General features: G+C 44.3%; 1 protein-coding gene across 8 annotated transcripts in view; it reads right to left on the minus strand.

Annotated features, from left to right (window-relative positions):
- Positions 1-18,681, minus strand: part of PCNX1 (pecanex 1) — a 118,558-nt gene that overhangs the window by 15,720 nt on the left and 84,157 nt on the right. For 6 of the 8 annotated variants that reach the window (XM_040411985.1, XM_040411988.1, XM_040411987.1 and 3 more), the window contains 10 exons: positions 18,223-18,476; positions 17,889-18,119; positions 16,303-16,403; positions 14,852-15,002; positions 14,489-14,719; positions 13,309-13,583; positions 8,239-8,447; positions 6,583-7,007; positions 5,703-5,843; positions 1,485-3,757 (listed from right to left, as the gene is read on the minus strand). In XM_040411985.1, the coding sequence (XP_040267919.1) occupies positions 3,617-3,757; positions 5,703-5,843; positions 6,583-7,007; positions 8,239-8,447; positions 13,309-13,583; positions 14,489-14,719; positions 14,852-15,002; positions 16,303-16,403; positions 17,889-18,119; positions 18,223-18,476 (2,159 nt within the window). In that variant the 3' untranslated portion in view covers positions 1,485-3,616. Of the gene's footprint in view, positions 1-1,484; positions 3,758-5,702; positions 5,844-6,582; positions 7,008-8,238; positions 8,448-13,308; positions 13,584-14,488; positions 14,720-14,851; positions 15,003-16,302; positions 16,404-17,888; positions 18,120-18,222; positions 18,477-18,681 lie in introns of those variants that run through there. The other 2 variants (XR_005774836.1, XM_040411986.1) reach the window with 2 other exon arrangements.

The raw sequence follows: 18,681 nt of genomic DNA on the forward strand, positions 1-18,681 counted from the left end.
ATTAAAGTGAACGGGTCCGTGATCGGCTGCGGCTGCCCCACGGACTGTGTTCGTGCATTACGGCCTGCATTTTGTGGGCCGCAGCACGACCACGGGATGCACGCGTTCGTATGCAGGGGGCCGAAAGCTAAGGTCTCCTCCCTGTACTGATACTATTAATTAGCATATCAAACACCAAAGCCAAACAGGGGGCATAGTGGCGCAACGGAGGAAAGGATCATGAAAAAAAAAATAATAAAAAAAAAATAAAATATTTGTGAGATGGCATCTCCTGAACATGCACTACAGTGTTAGGTATTGCTTTTAGAGAGTTAAAAACTGGTGAAAAGTCCTCTTTAAAGGGGTTGTCTGGGTTCAGAGCTGAACCCAGACATATCACCGTTTTCACTCAGGCAGCCCCTCCCTTTTGCCCTGCACTGAATCACGCAGGGAAAAGGCTTTTTCTGGAGATCTGGTGACGTACCGGGCTCTCCATTGGTAAAGCAAGGCGAAGGCTTCCGCTTGGCAGTGAGTCCGGTGACGTCACCGGCACCAATAGGTGGGTTTTGGCATTGCCCTAGCCTGTAATACGGCTAGGGCAGCGATAAAACCCGCCCATCAGTGCTGGTGAGGTCACCGGGAACACTGCTAGGGGAAGCCTCCGCCTAGCGGTGTAAAAAATTTAAACAAACAGCCCTTGCCCTGCGCGATGCAATAAAATGCTCCGATGCTAATTTCAGAAGGCCTGCCTGGGTGAAAATGGGGATATGTCCGGGTTCAGCTCTGAACCTGGACAATCCCTTTAAGGCCATGGACCGGTTCTCTGGTGGAATATACTGGTCTAAAGTAAGCCAAGCATTGGCTTACAAAAAAATAAAATAAAAATGTCTTCACGCAAGATGTGCAAATTCTATCACACAGCATCAGCCACTATGATAAATTTGGCACATCCTGTGACTGCCTTAACTAAAAGGCCTTTCACAAAAGCCAAAAATCGGGAAGAATTGTCCCCTGTAAAACATGGCTTCTGTACATCAGTCGGGCGATTGCATCTTTTATGCAACATTAAAATGTAATCAGTTGTCGGCAATATATTTGCCCCTGTGTAAACAGGGATGTGCTAAGGATAATAATTCAACTGTATCTGCCCGAACTACTGCATTAACAAGCTCACAGCTCCCCCTGGACAGAAAGCTTAGAGGTGTTAAATTTCAATGTCTAATCCTTTTGTTCTCCTAGGACATATGTTGCGGCCAAAGTTGTCCGGCAGCAGCTTTCTCCGGTCTCCCCATGGAAAACATATACACGCTCTGCCAAACCAAGCGTGTATGGGGTAGTCAAGTGAGAGAGCGAGCTGTAGGGCGAACAAGAGCTTAGTCGACAGAGGTCACAGCTCATGGTGGATATGAAAGTCAATATAATTATGTATTCAAAGCACTTTGTTTGAAGAAACTCAAAAATTTATAAAGCTGTAAATACAATGAACACAAGCATCAAATGAAATAAATATTAACTCATGGTCACGTTTTTGTTCAATTTTTTTTTTTTAAATTAAATTATTTTGTAATCAACGGATAACATTCCAATTTTCGGCATGTCGCCCAAGTTTCTAAACAGCACGAGAACATATAGCAAAATGATGAATACACACAGCTTTTCCTGAGCTTCTATACCTAATTGAATACAAAATGAAAAAAGGTTTCAAATAAATAAGAATATTTCCAGGATTAAAAAAAAAATGGAAAGTAAAGGCAATGTGGAAAGAAAAAAAAAAAATTGAACATTTATATCATAATGGGCTTCTCTTCCAAGTGTCAACCACTCTTTCTGGAGTCAAAAGTATCAGTTTCAATAGAAAGATTGAGGCAGGAGTATAGGAATCGTATTAAAACACAGAGCTACAAGGTATTCTCACATCTTGAAAATGCATGGATATCAATCTAAGAAACCAACATATTTGACAACACATATGTAATAATTCATTGTCACAGTTATAAATACTCAAAACGTCCATTTTATATTGAAGGGAGTTACAAGGAGGAAATATAGTCCGGATATGTTAACATTGTGGCATAAAAGGCATTCATTCATTTCTCTAAAACAATAAGAAGTAGGCCCAAGTCTTACCAGAAACTGACATGCCTGGTGTCAAACTACTATGGGGAGAAGTTGTAAATTTACAACCATGGGGAAATGGAATCATTTCTTGTTCTCAAATATGCCCAATAAAATAAAGAAAAACACAAATTCCCACAAATCTGACACCAACTCCATGCCATCATAACCTAAATAATCAGGCACGACTGCCGTGAAAGGGGTTACCCTACAAAAAGTATTGGGGCTAGACCATAAATGTTGGATCGTTGGGGGTCTGACCTCCCGCAATCTGTCCGCATGATCGTTCACCTCTCCATTCACTCCTATTGGATTGATGTGAATTCAGTAGAAGTTGTATTCAATTCATTTAATTCTCTGGTCGTTCTATACGCAGCAGTCCAGTGGTGGTACTATTCAGTGACCGACAGCCTTCCTTTTACAGAAACTGCCGTCAATCACTAATAAGACGGCCTAAGCACAGACACCTGAGATTCCTACATACAGAAAGCACAGGGATTTAAAGGAATAAATTACAAGTTATGATCTGAATCTTTTCCCGCAAATCAAAATTGATCAATCTGCTCAGTTTCCACCAAATTCAATATGGCAGGTTCCCTTAGAAGAGCCCTTTCTGGTGTTAGTGGATTTTAAATTGGGAGATCAGTGAATAGAAATGTATACAGTATATACAGATGCATGTCTGGTGCTGAAGGAGCCCAAGATTTGCACACTTTCCTGAAGGTAACACACAGACATACAATGAGATGCAGCAGATTACAAGCAGGCATTTCATTTTCTGGGAATACATTTAATTTTTAAGGAAAACTGAAGGAACGGCGACAGTAAGCCACTGCATTAAAGACTGAATGGCAAGAGCCATATATAGGAAGGACTAGGGCAAGGAAGGGCGTAAATTCAATAAAAATCAATTTAAATTAGGTTATTTCTGTATATCTCTATATTTATATATTTATAAATAGACACTCTGACCAATATCAGATTTATTTCTCTTAGTGCACGGTTCTAGGAAATATGGTTTAGGGCAGGATCCAAAATGATAAAAAAAAAACAAAAAAAAGGTTTGGGATAAAAAAAATGATGCAGCCTTCTGCAGTATAGAAGATTAAAAAAAAAAAAGAATCTGCACGTTTCAAGGAAATATAATGTGAAAAAAAAATAAAAGAAAGAAAAGACGACATGCTACAGTATAAGACATGGCAATCGTTTTTGGCAAATAAATTAGAAAAATATGACGATCATATTCTGCATGGAGAAATTCAATAGGTTTCTGACTTAAAGCATATGAAATGCATAGCATTATTCCATTGTACATATAAGATAATGGTCTTATAGCTTTTTTTTTTCTGTTTATACTCTTTATGTAGATGAACATCTGCAGATTATTAAAACAAACGCAGAAAAATAATAATTTACACGTTTGGGCCGTGTCAGAGCCCTTCTCCATCTTGAGTGCTCTGTCCCCAAACAGTAAAAAGTTCATTCCTGTCTGAAAGCTTCAAAAGATGACTGAACCGCAGAATCACACTTCGGCCCCAAGCTCAAGCACCCCAGTCTCAATAACAGCAACATATTTGTCCTCAATCTTAATCAGCAGGATAGTTTTGTCAATGTGGGACCTATTACAAGGGTCTCTGCTGCAAGGCACCCAGCGGTGAATTACCTGTGGAAAAGCGACAGAGAACAGAGCGAGAGAGAAAGAAGGGGGGAAGAGACCGAGAAAGAGAAACTGGCGTTAGATGTCTGTCTTGTGAAGTTACCAGCGATTTCATTTGGTCCGTGACATGGAGATCATAACTTTTACTATACACGGCTTGCTACACAATGTCATAAACGCATTCAAATATAGGAACGATGACAATATTTTCAAACCCTGTGGTAGCGGAATTGGATGTTTCTCAAAAATAATTGGGCATAAAAACTTGCCTGCACCAGGGGCTTGCATCACAGGGAAAACTGCAGATGCACAACCTATACATTGCCTTTACTTCCCCTTTTCTACCCAGGAACTGGAACTGAAAAGTGTTTTCCAGACTGTAGATATCGATGACCTATCCTCAGGATAGGTCATCAATACCAGATCGACGGAGGTCCAACGCGTTCGCTGATCAGCTGTTTTCGGCAGTCACCGGTGTCAGAATTTAAACAGTAGACGAGTTGGAATCAGAAGGCTCTGCCGTGGTAGCATATTACAACTCTACGCCAATACACCGGCGAGGCCACTACAAAGTGGACGGAGCCTTCTACTTCCAGCTCAGGCCATGGTTTAGGTTCCAATGCCAGTTTCTCCTGGAAATAGCTGATCGACACCCCAAACGATCGGATATTGATGACCCATCCTGAGCACAGGTGATCAATATCTACAGGATGAAAAAAAAACTTTAAACTGGGAGATTTTTTAATTATCCCAATGCATCTAAAATAAAGCAACTCTAAGATTTGGAGTCTACATCTGTTATGCTGACCAATACATCCCGATGGAAACAGACGGCAACCATACTGAGTGATCAGAAGCTGCAGTCATATTCCCTTTCATCTCACCTCAGCTGCTCGTTAACATACATTAAAGGGAAAGTGTCACCAAAAATTGTATTGGCCAGTTTTTTCTCTATTGTTAATTTTTAATACGGGAAAAGGGGATGGATACATCATCCCCTTTCCCCATATTAAATTATTTTTTTCACTATTTTTCCCACTTAAGTCCCCCTATGGGACATCAACATGTGATCATCTATAGACTGCAATAAATTACCATTGCAGTCTATAGAAGATTTACTGTGTTCCTATGGAGCCCAGCCACAGGCAGGGCTCCACAGGAACATTGCTGTGGCAGGCCTTGGATCCTTCAGAAGGCAAGAGGCTGCCATAGCAATCAAATGATTCCCTCGATCTCTGTGTTGGGGGAGCCATTTGAGCCTGGGACTGCAGCGTTCCAAGGATTTTAACACTCAGATGTCGTGGTCACAACTGACCACAGCATCTACGGGGTTAAAAGTCTATGATCGGTACTATCGCCAATCAAAGACAATGCCTCCAAGTGTATGTTGTGTAAAGCAGCAGGCACCCAGTGGCTATGGTGAGCGCCATCATTAATGAACAGACATCTGCCGTACGTGTACAGCGGTTGTCCTTATGGGGTTAATATCTGGCATGTTAATTTCTTTTACTGGGCTCTTAACCTAGGTGTATGCAAGATGCCAAGCAGTCTGTAAAACACATTAGGAAATCATATGTAAAGCCTAATAAAACACAACCAAAGGCGACTCTTTCAGTTGGGAATGCCCCAACTTCAGGCAAAATAATGTAGGACTGAAAACTCAGATTTACAAGTAATCCCTGTTTATTAAAGCAGCAGTGCAACAATCTGTCCCATCTGAGACAAATTTGAGTGATACCCAAGATATGCAAAACAGGAATTAGGACTTGCATCCTTAGCGACTACCGTTAATAAAAAAAGAAAAAGAAAAATACTTTATTAACTTAAAATATCCTGACAGATGGAACAATGTAAATTTGTCATCAAGGATCAGAAAAAAGAAAAAAAAGTTTCTCCCTTGGAGATATTAATAGCAATCATCATCATCATCATCATAACTGTAGCAACCTACATGGCCTTCCATGCCTTCCTGAGGGCTCCAGTCTTTCCAGCTATTTTTACCGGCTTTTAGCCGCACTAGCTCATCTGGCCATTGCAGCTCTTTTCTTCTGGATATATTAACTCCTTCAAGCACCTGGCTTGGATCCACAATCTGTGAATGGCAAAAAAACAACAGAGATTTATATATTCAAACAGCTAACAAAAAAAATATATATATATATATATATATTAACGTATGGCTTCAAGAATAAATTTTCGTCTAACCATGTGGACAACACACTGAAACCTAGAAGTCATAGGGGCAGTTCACACCTCCGTTTTACCACAGGGAGCAAGGTGCAATATATGCAGGAACTCAGGGCGTGCACTATTATGGTATGTGTCTAAAAGGACATGGAGACAACTGCCTCTGGCGGTCGCCAGGCCCGTGTTGTATGTAGACACATGGACCACACTGCGTATTAACAATTCATCACTCACCCTTGCCTTTAAAAGGGTGAAATAAGGGTGAAAAATCTAAATCTACATGGCAGGTCAATTTCCGCACTGAACGAGAAAGCAAAGTGTACATGAGATTTATCTAATCTCATACACTTTGCTGCTACTGTACTATGCTGTGATTTTTCCGCACAAGAATCCGCAAGGAAAACGCACGTAACCTGAGAAGTGAGCAGGGGGCCATAACCAAGTTTTGCTTAAGGCCTTAAAGCATAACTTGGATAACAGCTAAGCCATCATCTAATCTACAAAAACTAGGTTACTGCCCTTTATCAGATCAAAGCAGAGAAAATTATCTTAGTTGAGAGGCCTTTGTCGGGGTATTAGGGGGGGGTTCTTTCACTACAGATATGATATAAAGCAATGCAGTATCGCACAAGAAGTGTTCTAACCTGTACTCTGTACATGACGTCTTCCTTTTTGGCTCTTGAATGTGTTGCTGGACTTGAATTGCCACATGACTGTGTTTCAATAAGATTTCCCCCCTCCGGTCCCAAAAACCCCACTAAAGCGTGCCGCTTGCATGCAGGTATGCTCTGGCTGGAGCTGCTAGAGGAAGGAAGGCCAATCACAACTGACTGGCTTGTGGGGTCTGCTTGATTTGCCATGGATAAACGTGACTGGATAGATGTCGGGAGATTACGGAGAGAGATCTGGCTGGTAGAGGATCGCCTGCAAGGCACAAACCCTGTGTTGGACGTTCGGAGGGATGAGTGGCGGCTGTTGTAGCAGTAAGATGATTGACTAGCTACAGAGCCACGAGCAGGGGAATGTCTGACAAGACTTGATTGCATGGAGTGAGAACTGTGGCTGGTTCCTGAAACAAGAAAGCATCCAAGTATAAATACATGAGGTCTTGTAATGTTAAAGAACTACACACATTTTACTATGTCTATTAAATAGGTTATTAACCATGCATTTAAAAAAAAAAAAAAAAAACACACACGGAAAAAGAGGAAAACTACTAAAGGGTTGTCTGAGATTTTAATATTGGATGGTGGGGATATGGCACCCCCGCTGATCAGCTACTTGAAGGAAATCTACTGGGCTCCATGAGCATATCAGCCTCTTAATTGTTCACAATGCCCATACACTCATCACACTGTACATAAAGTAAAGGCGTGCCGAGTACTGCAGTACCGTTCCTGACACAACCGCTTTAAGTGAATGGAAGTATATTCTCCATTTTTCAAACCAGCATCTGGATTGGAATACTATTGTACTTGCATGTAATTAAAAATTTTGCATGGCCACTGAGCTATTCAATACAATGTATCTGTATAGCGCCATCTGCTGTTTGTTCTTTTCCTTATTTTTTTGTCAGTCACACGCTCTCAGTTTAAATCTTCAACTGCCACAAGCCATATGTTCTGTAAGAAGCTGTGGCAGATACAGGGAGAGAGCTGCAGCAGAAAGGACACGTCCCCTGCGCTGCCAGGCTGAACGTAATCTAGCAGAGCAATTGGAGCAGTGAACGTGGAGATCTCTGGACACACATGCAGTACACAGCTGGGTCTAGCGGTGTTAAAAAGATATTGTCATGTACTATATAATGTCTGATACCACTGGAAACCAGGAAAAGGCTGAGGTCCTGACCCACGAGTTGCAAACAGATGATTGTCAGGGACTGGAGAGAGTCAGACCTCAACAGTTCTAATACTGAGGGTCTATCCTAATGACAGATAATCAATATCGAAAAAATCCCAAACCAAAACCAAATGTACTGCCAATGCCTCTCAGGCTACATCCACAATGGCAAAATGATATACTACTCAATAATCACTGCTGAGTCCTAGCTGTCATATCCATCATCCTGGCACATGGCATGGAAGGAGTTAGTGAATCATCTGAATACTTGCCAAATCTAAAGTAGAGATTTAGAATGGTCACATGGGTCACTTGTTCTCATGGCCCCATATTGCCAGTATTATGACAGTTCTTTTCGTATATCTTGTTTTATTAACATTTAATGCGTGTCAGCTAGATAGAGAACGAGCAATGAACAATGGCTGCGCTGTAACAAGCACTACAATCCGGCTCATCCTTACCTAGTGTTGATAGATGAGGGACTCCTGGAGGTTGGAGGCGTGAAGTTTGTACAGGTCCTGTACCCCCAGGAATTCCCCCTTGTGATACACTGATCTGAGCATCATTTGCATTAGAAGGGTTGTTGCTGTTTATGGAGGTCCCGCCTCCAGCATCAGAGTCCTCTATGTTTCCTCCGCTATTACATCCTGCTCCACAGCCTTTCCTTAACCTAGAAGTCATAAATCAACAGATAAGTCAGATCAAGAAAAAAATGCATGCAGCAGACATCTCTTCTGTAGGGGGATCAACGATCACTACTGTGATCATTCATCTGCATACAGATTAATAGCAGACACCTGTTTAGGTGAGGTGATGTGCTACTGGGAAATGAGGATATTAAGTGCCACATTAAAGATGCGATCACCATATGAACGAGCATTTGCTAGTCCATTTGGTGGTTGGTGGCACATTAACTCACTCATGGGACTTATCAGGAATGAGAGGTATACAGACGCCTCGTTGTCAATAATTGCCCCAATCGTCAGCCTGTGTAAAGGGGCCCATAAAGAGGACCATTCTGTTCTTCTGACTTGCCTGTTTTAGCAAATACTTCTGGAGCATCTTTTCACAGAATGCTTCACTGTGCTGTTCCTCTCTTATTCATCCTTGTAAAGTACACAAACTGACAATTATTTGCATTATCCTTGTCAACAGGGTCTCTGAACTAGCTGCACCGTTTAGACGGTGTCGGGGTGTAGGAAATAAACTAGATTTTTGTGAACTCGCCTGTAAAATCTCTCTCGCTTTATTCATTGGGGGACACAGGACCGTGGGTATAGCTTGCTGCTGCCACTAGGAGGCGACACTAGGCTGAAAGCTGTTAGCTCCTCCCCTGCAGGCTATAGCCCCTCCAGCCTGGAGAGAGCATTTCAGTTTGTGCTCCAGCAGTGGGAGAAGCAGAAGTAACTGAAAAAACAACCAGAACTGCACACTGCCATAGACTGAACCAAAACCAGGTCCCAACGGGCAAATCAGGATCCCACCTGCCGTAAAAAGAACATTGGGTGGGTGCTGTGTCCCCCAATGAATAAAAGCGAGAAAGAGATTTTACAGGTGAGTTCACAAAAATCTTGTTTTCTCGCTCATATCATTGGGGGACACAGGACTGTGGGACGTCCTAAAGCAGTCCCCGGGGAGAGAAACAACAACTGTCAAAAACATACTCCCTCATGGAAGTCGCTACACTGCAGCCTGTAAGACTCTGCGGTCGAGAGCAGCATCCGCCGAGGCTAAAGAATGAACTTTGTAAAATTTTGTGAAGGTGTGCAAGGATGACCAAGTCGCAGCCTTACACAATTGAGACGCAGAAGCGTGGTGGAGGTGTGCCCAAGAAGCCCCGACGGCTTTGGTAGAGTGAGCCGTGATTCCGGGAGGAGGAGCCTTGCCCTTAGAACGATATGCCTCGCCAATGGCTGACCTAATCCACCGAGCAATAGTCACCTTGGAAGCCACCAAACCTTTACAAGGCCCTTCCGAGATCACGAACAGAGCGTCAGTGCGCCTAAAGGAGGCCACCACTGACAGATAGATTTTCAAGGCCCGTACCAAGTCCAGACAGTGGAGAGAAACTTCCCGTTGATGAGAAGGCTTAGGGCCAAAAGAGGGCAGAACAATGTCCTCATTTCCAGGAAAGTAACCTGAGGGAGACCTCTCTCAGAGGTTCGAATGGTGTGGTCTGAAGTGAAACCAGAACTAGGTTCAGGTCCCAAGAATGCAACGGCGGCCGATAGGGAGGCGCAGTGTGATCCACCCCCTGCATGAAGGTTTTAACCGGACGCAAGACTGCCAGTGTACGCTGGAAAAAAATGGACAGGGCTGAGACCTGTCCCTTCAGGGAACTAAGAGCCAGTCCTAGTTCTAATCCGGATTGAAGAAATGCTAGTACAGTAGGCAGGGAGAACTTCCTGGGAGAAAGATCACATTGTTCGCAGAAGTGCAGGAAGGACTTCCAAGTTCGATAGTAAATCTTGGAAGATGAAGGTTTCCTCGCCTTAATCATCGTCCTAATGACTGCATCAGAAAAAAACCCTCTGTTTCAACAGGAAGGTTTCAACAGCCACGCCATTAAACGTAGCGCATCTAAATTCTGATGGAAGACTGGGCCCTGGGAGAGCAAGTCGGCCCTGAGTGGAAGAGGCCAGGGAGCATTCCCCAGAAGAAGAATGAGCTCTGAGTAGACGAGGAGACGAGGCCAGTCTGGAGCGATCAGGATCGTCTGGATGCCCTCTTTCCTGATTCTGCGGAGAATCAGAGATAGGAGCGGTAAGGGTGGAAACACGTAGAGGAACGAGAAGCCTTCCCACGGTGCCATGTCGTACGCCACTCTTGCGCGAGACAAGAAGAACAGGAGCTTTTGATTGAGCCTGAACGCCATCAAGTCCACTTCCAGGCGTCCCCACCGGTGACAGAGAGCCTCAAACACCTCCTGAGGGGGGAGACTACTCCCCCGGGTCCACTGTCGTCCGGCTGAAAAAGTCTGCTGTCCAGTTGTCCACTCCCGGTATGTAGACTGCCGAGATCACCGTAACATTGGCTTCTGCCCACTGTAGAATCTTCGCAGACTCCTGCATCACCGCCTTGCTGTGAGTTCCCCCTTGGTGGTTGATATAGGCCATTGCCGTGGCATTGTCCGACTGTACTCTGATCGGACGACCCCGCAAAAGGGGGGTCCAATAGGGAAGGGAGAGGTAGATGGCACGGAGTTCCAGGATGTTGATGGGCAGCATGGATTCCGATGGAGACCAAACACCCTGGACCGTCCGGAGTCTGGCGTCGGTCGTAATGACGGTCCACGTCACTGGGAGAAAGGATTTCCCTGAAGACAGGTGCACAGTCACGGTCCACCAGCGGAGCGCCGAGCGCACTTGACGAGATAGACTGATCCTGAGATCCAGAGTGCAGGGATTTGTCCCATGATGACAAAATGGCCTGCTGAAAACACCTGGTGTGGATTTGGGTGAATGGAATCACCTCGAAGGAGGCAACCATCAGGCCCAGTACTCGCATACAATTGCGGATAGTCGTATTCCGGCGCTGGAGTAGTAAGATCACCGACCTCTGAATGTCCAGTCTCTTCTCCAGTGGTAGGCGTTCCACAGCTGCCCCTGAATCTAATGTCATGCCCAGGAATCTCACCTGAGTAGCGGGAGACAGGAAAGACTTCCGCAGATTAATTATCCATCCGAAGCGGGACAGAGTACTCATGGTGAGTTGAAGGCTCTCCTCGCATTGAGATGCCGTAGGGGCCTTGATCAATATGTCGTCTAGATACGGGAGAAGAGTAATGCCTCTGGATCGCGGTAGGCCCAGAAGGGGTGCGAGTACCTTTGTAAATACTCGCGGTGCAGTCACCAGACCGAACGGTAGTGCGACAAATTGGTAATGGTCCGAATGAATGGCGAACCGAAGAAAACGTTGGTGAACTGTTGCGAATGGAACGTGGAGGAAGGCATCCTGAATGTCTATGGATGCCATAAATTCCCCTTTTACCAATGAAGCAACAACGGAACGGAGGGACTCCATCCTGAATCTCTGAACCCAGAGGAATCTGTTTAAGAACTTGAGATCCAGGACTGGCCGCATATCTCCCTCCTTTTTGGGGACCATGAACAGGTTGGAATAAAAACCTGTAAACCGTTCCTCTAGGGGTACCGGTGCTATCACCCCCCATGATAGAAGGGATTGAATTGTGTGAAAGAATGCCACGACTCGAACAGGATCCCTGGGAGGCTGAGAGAGGAAAAAACGGTTTGGGGGGGATAGACTTGAACTCTATTTTGTAGCCCGAGGAAACGACCTCGAGCGTCCATGCGTCTGAAATATGGGATTGCCAAATTTTCTGAAACAGGAGGAGACGTCCCCCCACCCATGAGGGTGGGGACACACCTTCATGCTGAAGGCTGTTTTCCTGGGGCGGAACAAGGTTGTTGAGTACGAGGACACTAGGCCTGTTGGGGCTTAAAGGCCGGTCCCTTCCGTCGGTCTTGAGTGGATGGTCCCGCCGTTGAGGTGGGGGGCTGGACGGGTGCCCGAGAAGCGACGAAAGGACTGGTAACGGGAGGAGGAATTTCTAGCATGAAAAGGACGTTTCGCCTTAGGTTGGGGCAGATGGGTGCTTCTCCCACCCGTTGCCTCCGCAATAAACTCGTCCAGCCGGGGCCCAAAGAGTGCTGCCTCTGGGTACAGGGAGAGGTAATACTCAGCTGTCTTCATCTGTGGTCTTCGCCCTCTTAGATCTTAACCAGCAGGGCCACCTTACGACCGCTGGCACCAGGCAGCAGGGGTCCGGGCAGAGAAGGGCTGGAGAATAGGTGGCCCTGTTGCTGGCGGGAAGCAGGGGAGCGAGGCTGCCCTGGTCCGCTTTTTCTTCTTGGGGAGGTAGGACGGTCTGCGAATCTGTGCCCCTTAAGTAACTCTAAAAAATAATAATAATAAAAAAATTAAATATAAAAAGAAGAGTCACCCTGCTAAATGCAGGAAGGTCTGCCTCCTACGACACTAAGCTAAAAACTGATATGCTCTCTCCAGGCTGGAGGGGGTATAGCCTGCAGGGGAGGAGCTAACAGCTTTCAGCCTAATGTCGCCTCCTAGTGGCAGCAGCAAGCTATACCCATGGTCCTGTGTCCCTCAATGATATGAGCGAGAAAGCCCCATTGACAGGAAGAACGGTAACATTGAGCTATCAATTTAAATCACACATTTCAAGGGGGAATAACAAAGGAACGGCACAACCCATAGTTCTAAGGCAGGGATGCTCAACCAGCGGCCCTCCAGCTGTTGCAAAACTACAACTCCCATCATGCCCTAGTATCGTAGGCTGATAGCTGTAGACTGTCAAGGCATGCTGGGAGTTGTAGTTTTGCAACAGCTGGAGGGTCGCAGGTTGGGCATCTCTGTTTTAAGGAAATAAGCTTCAGAACTGTTCATTTCTGGGGGATACAAATATTTTACATATCTGGAGAGCTGACAGGTCCTCTTTCATTATATCAGTGCCTTCTATGGATCAAACACATAATGAAGGTACTCTTTACCTGTGCCACGTAGAAACAATAAAATTCCTGATATTGGCCACACTTATCGGCCCTCCAAGAATTTCCTTCAGCTGATCGTGGCTATCGGAGTAGGAGGTTGTCAGTGGGGACACGTAGATAGGATATCCAATAGGCTGGTCACAAGACGAGTTGATCATGTTCCGGAGAGCCTGTTTAGCATTTTGAATGCTTCCTCTCTCTGGGTTGCGGTTCCGGAGAAAAACTAGTTCCTGCTGTTGGCCAGCCCACAATCCACGGACACATTCTTTGTTTACCTGTTAGAAAAGGGGCAACCTGGCTTTTATTAATGTCATTTATAACCAGCAGATGTGTCTGCAAGTTACAGGGTACAAACAAGCCACAAACTTATTTTTTTTTTACACTGTACCTCCAATTATACAGGGAAATTATTGTGCAGGAGTGCGCCGGTAATAAGATTCTGTCTCCAAACAGCAGCAGCACAGACCATCCACACCCCCTACTTTGGGCTTGCTGCTCTGTCACCTAGGCTCCTGTACGCAGTAGGGAAACCAGCACCGTATTACAATACATTCTTCAGTGCCGTCTCCCCTACTGGGCACAGAAGGCTAGGAGACAAAGCAGGAAACGCGCAAACGTGGTCTGTGCTGCCATTTACAAACAGAATCTGTTATGCAAGTTATTCCGAAAAAGTACATTCCTGCACCACAATCGTTGCTCTATAAAATTGGAGGTACACTTTAAAGAGGTTTTCCGACAATTTATTTATTTTTTGACCTGATCGGTGAGGGTCCGACACCCGACACCCCTGCCGATCAGCTGTTTGAGAAGGCAGTAGCGCAACAGCCTTCTCTAGCTTAGTTCTTATGAAGTCACGTTCATCAGTCACGTGGCCTAGGTGCAGCTCAGCCTCATTGAAGTGAATGCGATACCAAGCACAGCCTCTATACAATGTACGGCGCTGTGATTGGTGAGCTGAGAGAAGACCGCAAGCACCGTTGCCTTCTCAAACAGCTGATCAGCGGGGTCCCGAGTGTTGTACCCCCACCAATCAGATACTGATGACCTATCCAGAGGACAGGTCACCAATAAATAAATAAAAAGTCGGTAAAACCCTTGAATATCCAGCTCATTCATTTTGTATCCTCTTAAACATCATAGATTGAAAAGGGTTAGAAAAAAAATAAAAAATAAAGGTCACCTTGATAACCCGGAAACTGAGATAGCGTTTATTTAACATAATGATCTTGTATTCGTTAGTCCCGTCATCCATGACATGGCGCAGGGCAAGCAGTGAAGGAGAGTTCGAGAGAACTGCGCTTCTCCATGCTGGATCTCCTTCATGGGCAATGACTAAATTTTGCTCATGAGACATGATGGCTTCATACAGCACCGCGGGGTCATCATACTCGTCTGGAGATGTAAAATGATCCTAAAAAGTGTAAAATCACAGACTGGATGAGAAACTTAAAGAGACAATATACACCTCCAATACTTACTCATATGAATGCATTGCAGCCTTATCTACCTAGCGTGTAACCTACAGTATGTCCTCTGCACAAACCTGGTGAAGTTTTAGTGACATCCGGATTCCAGGGACGACGACTTTTCGGAGTAATTCCATATCTGCAAAAATCCACTCATCGCGAATGGAGGAGATGCGAAAATCTCCCTTAAACAAGGCATGAAGACCGTACAGAAATGACTCCAGGTTACTAAAAGAAAAAAAAAAGGTCAAGCTTGTAAATTTACAGCAACCAAACAGGCAAAGGGCTCATTCACATGGCCGTATGAACGTGTCCGCACCCATTCTGCAGAACAGGTGCGGAGTTATTCATTTCAATGGGGCCAAAAAAGAGGAGGACAGCACACGGTGTACTGTCTGCATCCGTAGTTCTGTTCTGCGGCCCCGCAAAAAAGATGAAGCAGGTCCTATTCTTGTCCGGAAATAGGGATTTCTCTCACAGTGCCGGCCATGTGTGGTCCGCAAAATGCGGAAAGATCACACGAGAGATTATGCATGTTTTGTGGATGCGCAAAACACTTCAGTCGTGTTAATGCGCCCCAAGACTGTAAGCAGCTAGTAATGTAGGTAGCATACAATACAGAAGACTGGTGGTAGTATGGGTTGTACAGGCTCTAACACTGCATCAAAGCAAAAACTGTGACAAAGCCACAGAAGAAATAAATGAAGTTTTCACACCGTTACTGAGGCGATATACAGCATAGGGATAAGAGGAAACAGCAGGCGCAATGCAAGGCAACTAAAATCATAATTGCAGCATTAGGGCTCTCAAATTATCAGGATGAATGCATTTGAAAACTACTGTGCAGGATACCAATTATACATCGACAAAACTAGTGTCTGCAGTCTAACACATAGGGCCACATCTATTAACCCCTTAGTGACCACACACATTTATTTTATTTTTCTATCGCATTCCAAGAGCTGTAACTTTTTAGTTTTTTCATCAATGAAATCTTAAGTTATAGTTTTTAAATGCACCATTTGGGGTATATGTAATGATTGGTTAAAGCCAGCTGTTTAGCTCAAACCCTCTTTGTTTACGGCAGTAAAAAGCGGCATTAGTGGTTACTAAGGGGTTAAGACCAGCATTTCAGATGCCGGGCCCCCTGCACTGGCCTCTCCATAACTTGGGCGCATCCAGCGCCTATTCTTAATGTTCTGAGCTGTCTTACATTTAGACCTTTTTCTACTCCTAAAACAGGTGTTGAAAACGGTGAATGAGACGGGCCACGCCGACAATTTTAAAGCTGGCTTGAGCAGGGAGAAGTCGCAGATAGTGGCGCAATAAACTGCTGCGCCGCTATGTGCGCCTGAAATACGCCTAATTTAGGCGTATTTTAGCATAGTACATGAGCCCCATTGCATACTATTAATTATACAATTCTATTTGACCAAAACACTTTTTTTTTTCTTGAAGAGTTAAACTGCAGCTCAGTGGGAAATTGAGCTAATTCTAATATACATGTAAAAAAAACAGTCCATTGTACCTAGACATATGATGGGAAGCTGTACCGAGAGCCCTTCTTCCCAAAATACACAGTCCATAACAAAGTGTCACCAGAGGGGAATCCTTCTCGGCTTCAATAGGCTGAAAGATAAGCAAGGATAAGATGAAGATGATGTAATTGTCCATATTTATGAGTAGGAAATAAAGTGGGATTAATAAATAATAGCTGCATACCTTAATGTCTATACCTGTTAGTGATGCGTGTAACCAAGTTCATAGCAATAACTATAATGAGTGTTAATTGGGTTGTTTCTAACCACAAAATAAGAGGGCTTGTTTTTCTCACTAGTAAAAGCACCATTCATGACCATGGACTGAGACTAGTAATGCCGGGGTTGTCCGGTTTCCTATATTGATGATCTTATCCTCAGGATAGCTCGCCAATATAAGATAGGCCAGTGGGGCAATTCCTGGCACCCCTGCCAATCAGCTGCTTAAAGAGAACGCAGCTATCCTGTGAGAGCTGAGTTCTTTACAACTGCTCCTTTCCATTCAAGTGAATGGGACTGAGGAGCTGTAATTACACTGCTCAATGCTGCAATGCTAACGGCGAGGAGGTAAAGAGTGAGGAGAACACAGCACTCGCAGCAGCGCTGCGTTCTCTTTAAACAGCGGATAGGCAGGGGTGCCATGACTCGGACTCTTGCCAATCTGAAATTGATGACCTATATCCGGATAGGTTATCAATGGAGGAAACTGGACAACCCTTTTAATTTAAAGGGAACCTGTCATGTGGATATTTGATTATAATCTAACTAATTATATACAATCATTAACTACTAAAAAGTGCCTTAGATGTATTCACTTACTGGTGTGACAGATGGTTACCTCATAATATACACACAAAGATGCCGCATGCTAATGAGCTGATTTGAGTCCAGCGTGATGTCATTGAGTCCAGCGTTTATTTAATTAACAGCTATAGCCACTCCCCTGCCCACCTGCTGCTGATTCATATGGAAAATAACTGTCAATCAGCAGCAGGTAGGCGGGGAGAGTCAGGAGCTCATGAATATTCATGACTCATTATCAGCTGGAGCTTTTCAATACAAGATGTTGGCAGATAGACTGGGTCAATTAAAGAAAGTGACCCAGCATTTTGCTAAGAGAATCAGTCACTTATTTATGTTGCCCTTAGTTAGGACACCATAAAAGTGGTGACAGGTTCCCTTTAAAGGTAGAAACCTTAAATTGTTGAAAGATGCTTCGAAAAGGTACCAAAAGTAGAAACGCTCACCTTACTGATCCCCACTGTTCCAATTTTGAGGTTTCCCAGTCTCTGTATACTGGCATCCAGCAATGACATGTTGATACAGACGTGAGCGCAGCAGTCCGGCATGTCTCCACTACAACACGGATTGGCTTTTAGCGTTACATGCATATGAGGACATACCATTGCTGGATGCCAGTCTACAGAGACTAGAGGTGCACCTGTGAGCATCGAACATCAGTTTAAAAAAAAAAAAACTTAGGTTTATCGACAACCTCTTTAAAACAATAAGGGGGGGTTTTAAGTTAAGAAATATCTTAGGTGCTTATGTTTAGAACTTTTTCTTCCATATTCACCTTCTCTCTGCGTGAGGAACAGTACTTGATCCAGTTCAGATAGCTTGCACAGAAGCTCTCTCTTGAAATGCCAGCCAAGCGAAGGTCATAGTCTTCATCGATGTTCGGATTAAATGTAGGGTCCACATCCACATAGCAGTGATCTGAACATGGTCGGAGTCCCTCCTGCATAGTTTCATTGGCTAACCACTCCTCCAGTTTTGCAGAAGTTGTCACGTAGTAGATAATGCCCTGGTAGAAAATACACACACCAATTAACACATCGTTGTCCATATACTTCCTCAAATTAAGAAGTAAACCTACACTTTTCACCACTACTGTGCACAGTCCATACCTTAACATAGTAGGTGGTTAGAATCCGACGAAGATCAAAAACCTGAAGCATGGAGGCTGCACTGTTATCTGTAATGCTGTAACCCTCTAAAACATACTTCGTCACCAAGACTTCCCATGCAAGCCACCGCTGTCCAAAAGCAGCATTGAAAGAGAGCATGTGGGGAACATGTCCAGGCTCACAGCAACAAAATCCCTCGTCCTCTTCAACCCCCTCTGTGATGGCCTCTACTTCACGTTGCTGGCAGTAGGTGCCTACAAATAAAAATAAAAAAATGCAAAAGCATGTATTAGTTGTAATAATCTCACTTCTAAGACACCACCATAATGCAGGACACCACATTTTTTCAAATATAATATACAAAATGATGTTAAAATGTGACAATTCCACACCCCAAATAGATTTTGAATGAACTTCCAATAGGATTTTCTAAGGACATAACACTGACGACCTGATCTA

The sequence above is a fragment of the Bufo bufo genome, chromosome 11, assembly GCF_905171765.1.
Source record: "Bufo bufo chromosome 11, aBufBuf1.1, whole genome shotgun sequence".
NCBI classification, from domain to species: domain Eukaryota; kingdom Metazoa; phylum Chordata; class Amphibia; order Anura; family Bufonidae; genus Bufo; species Bufo bufo.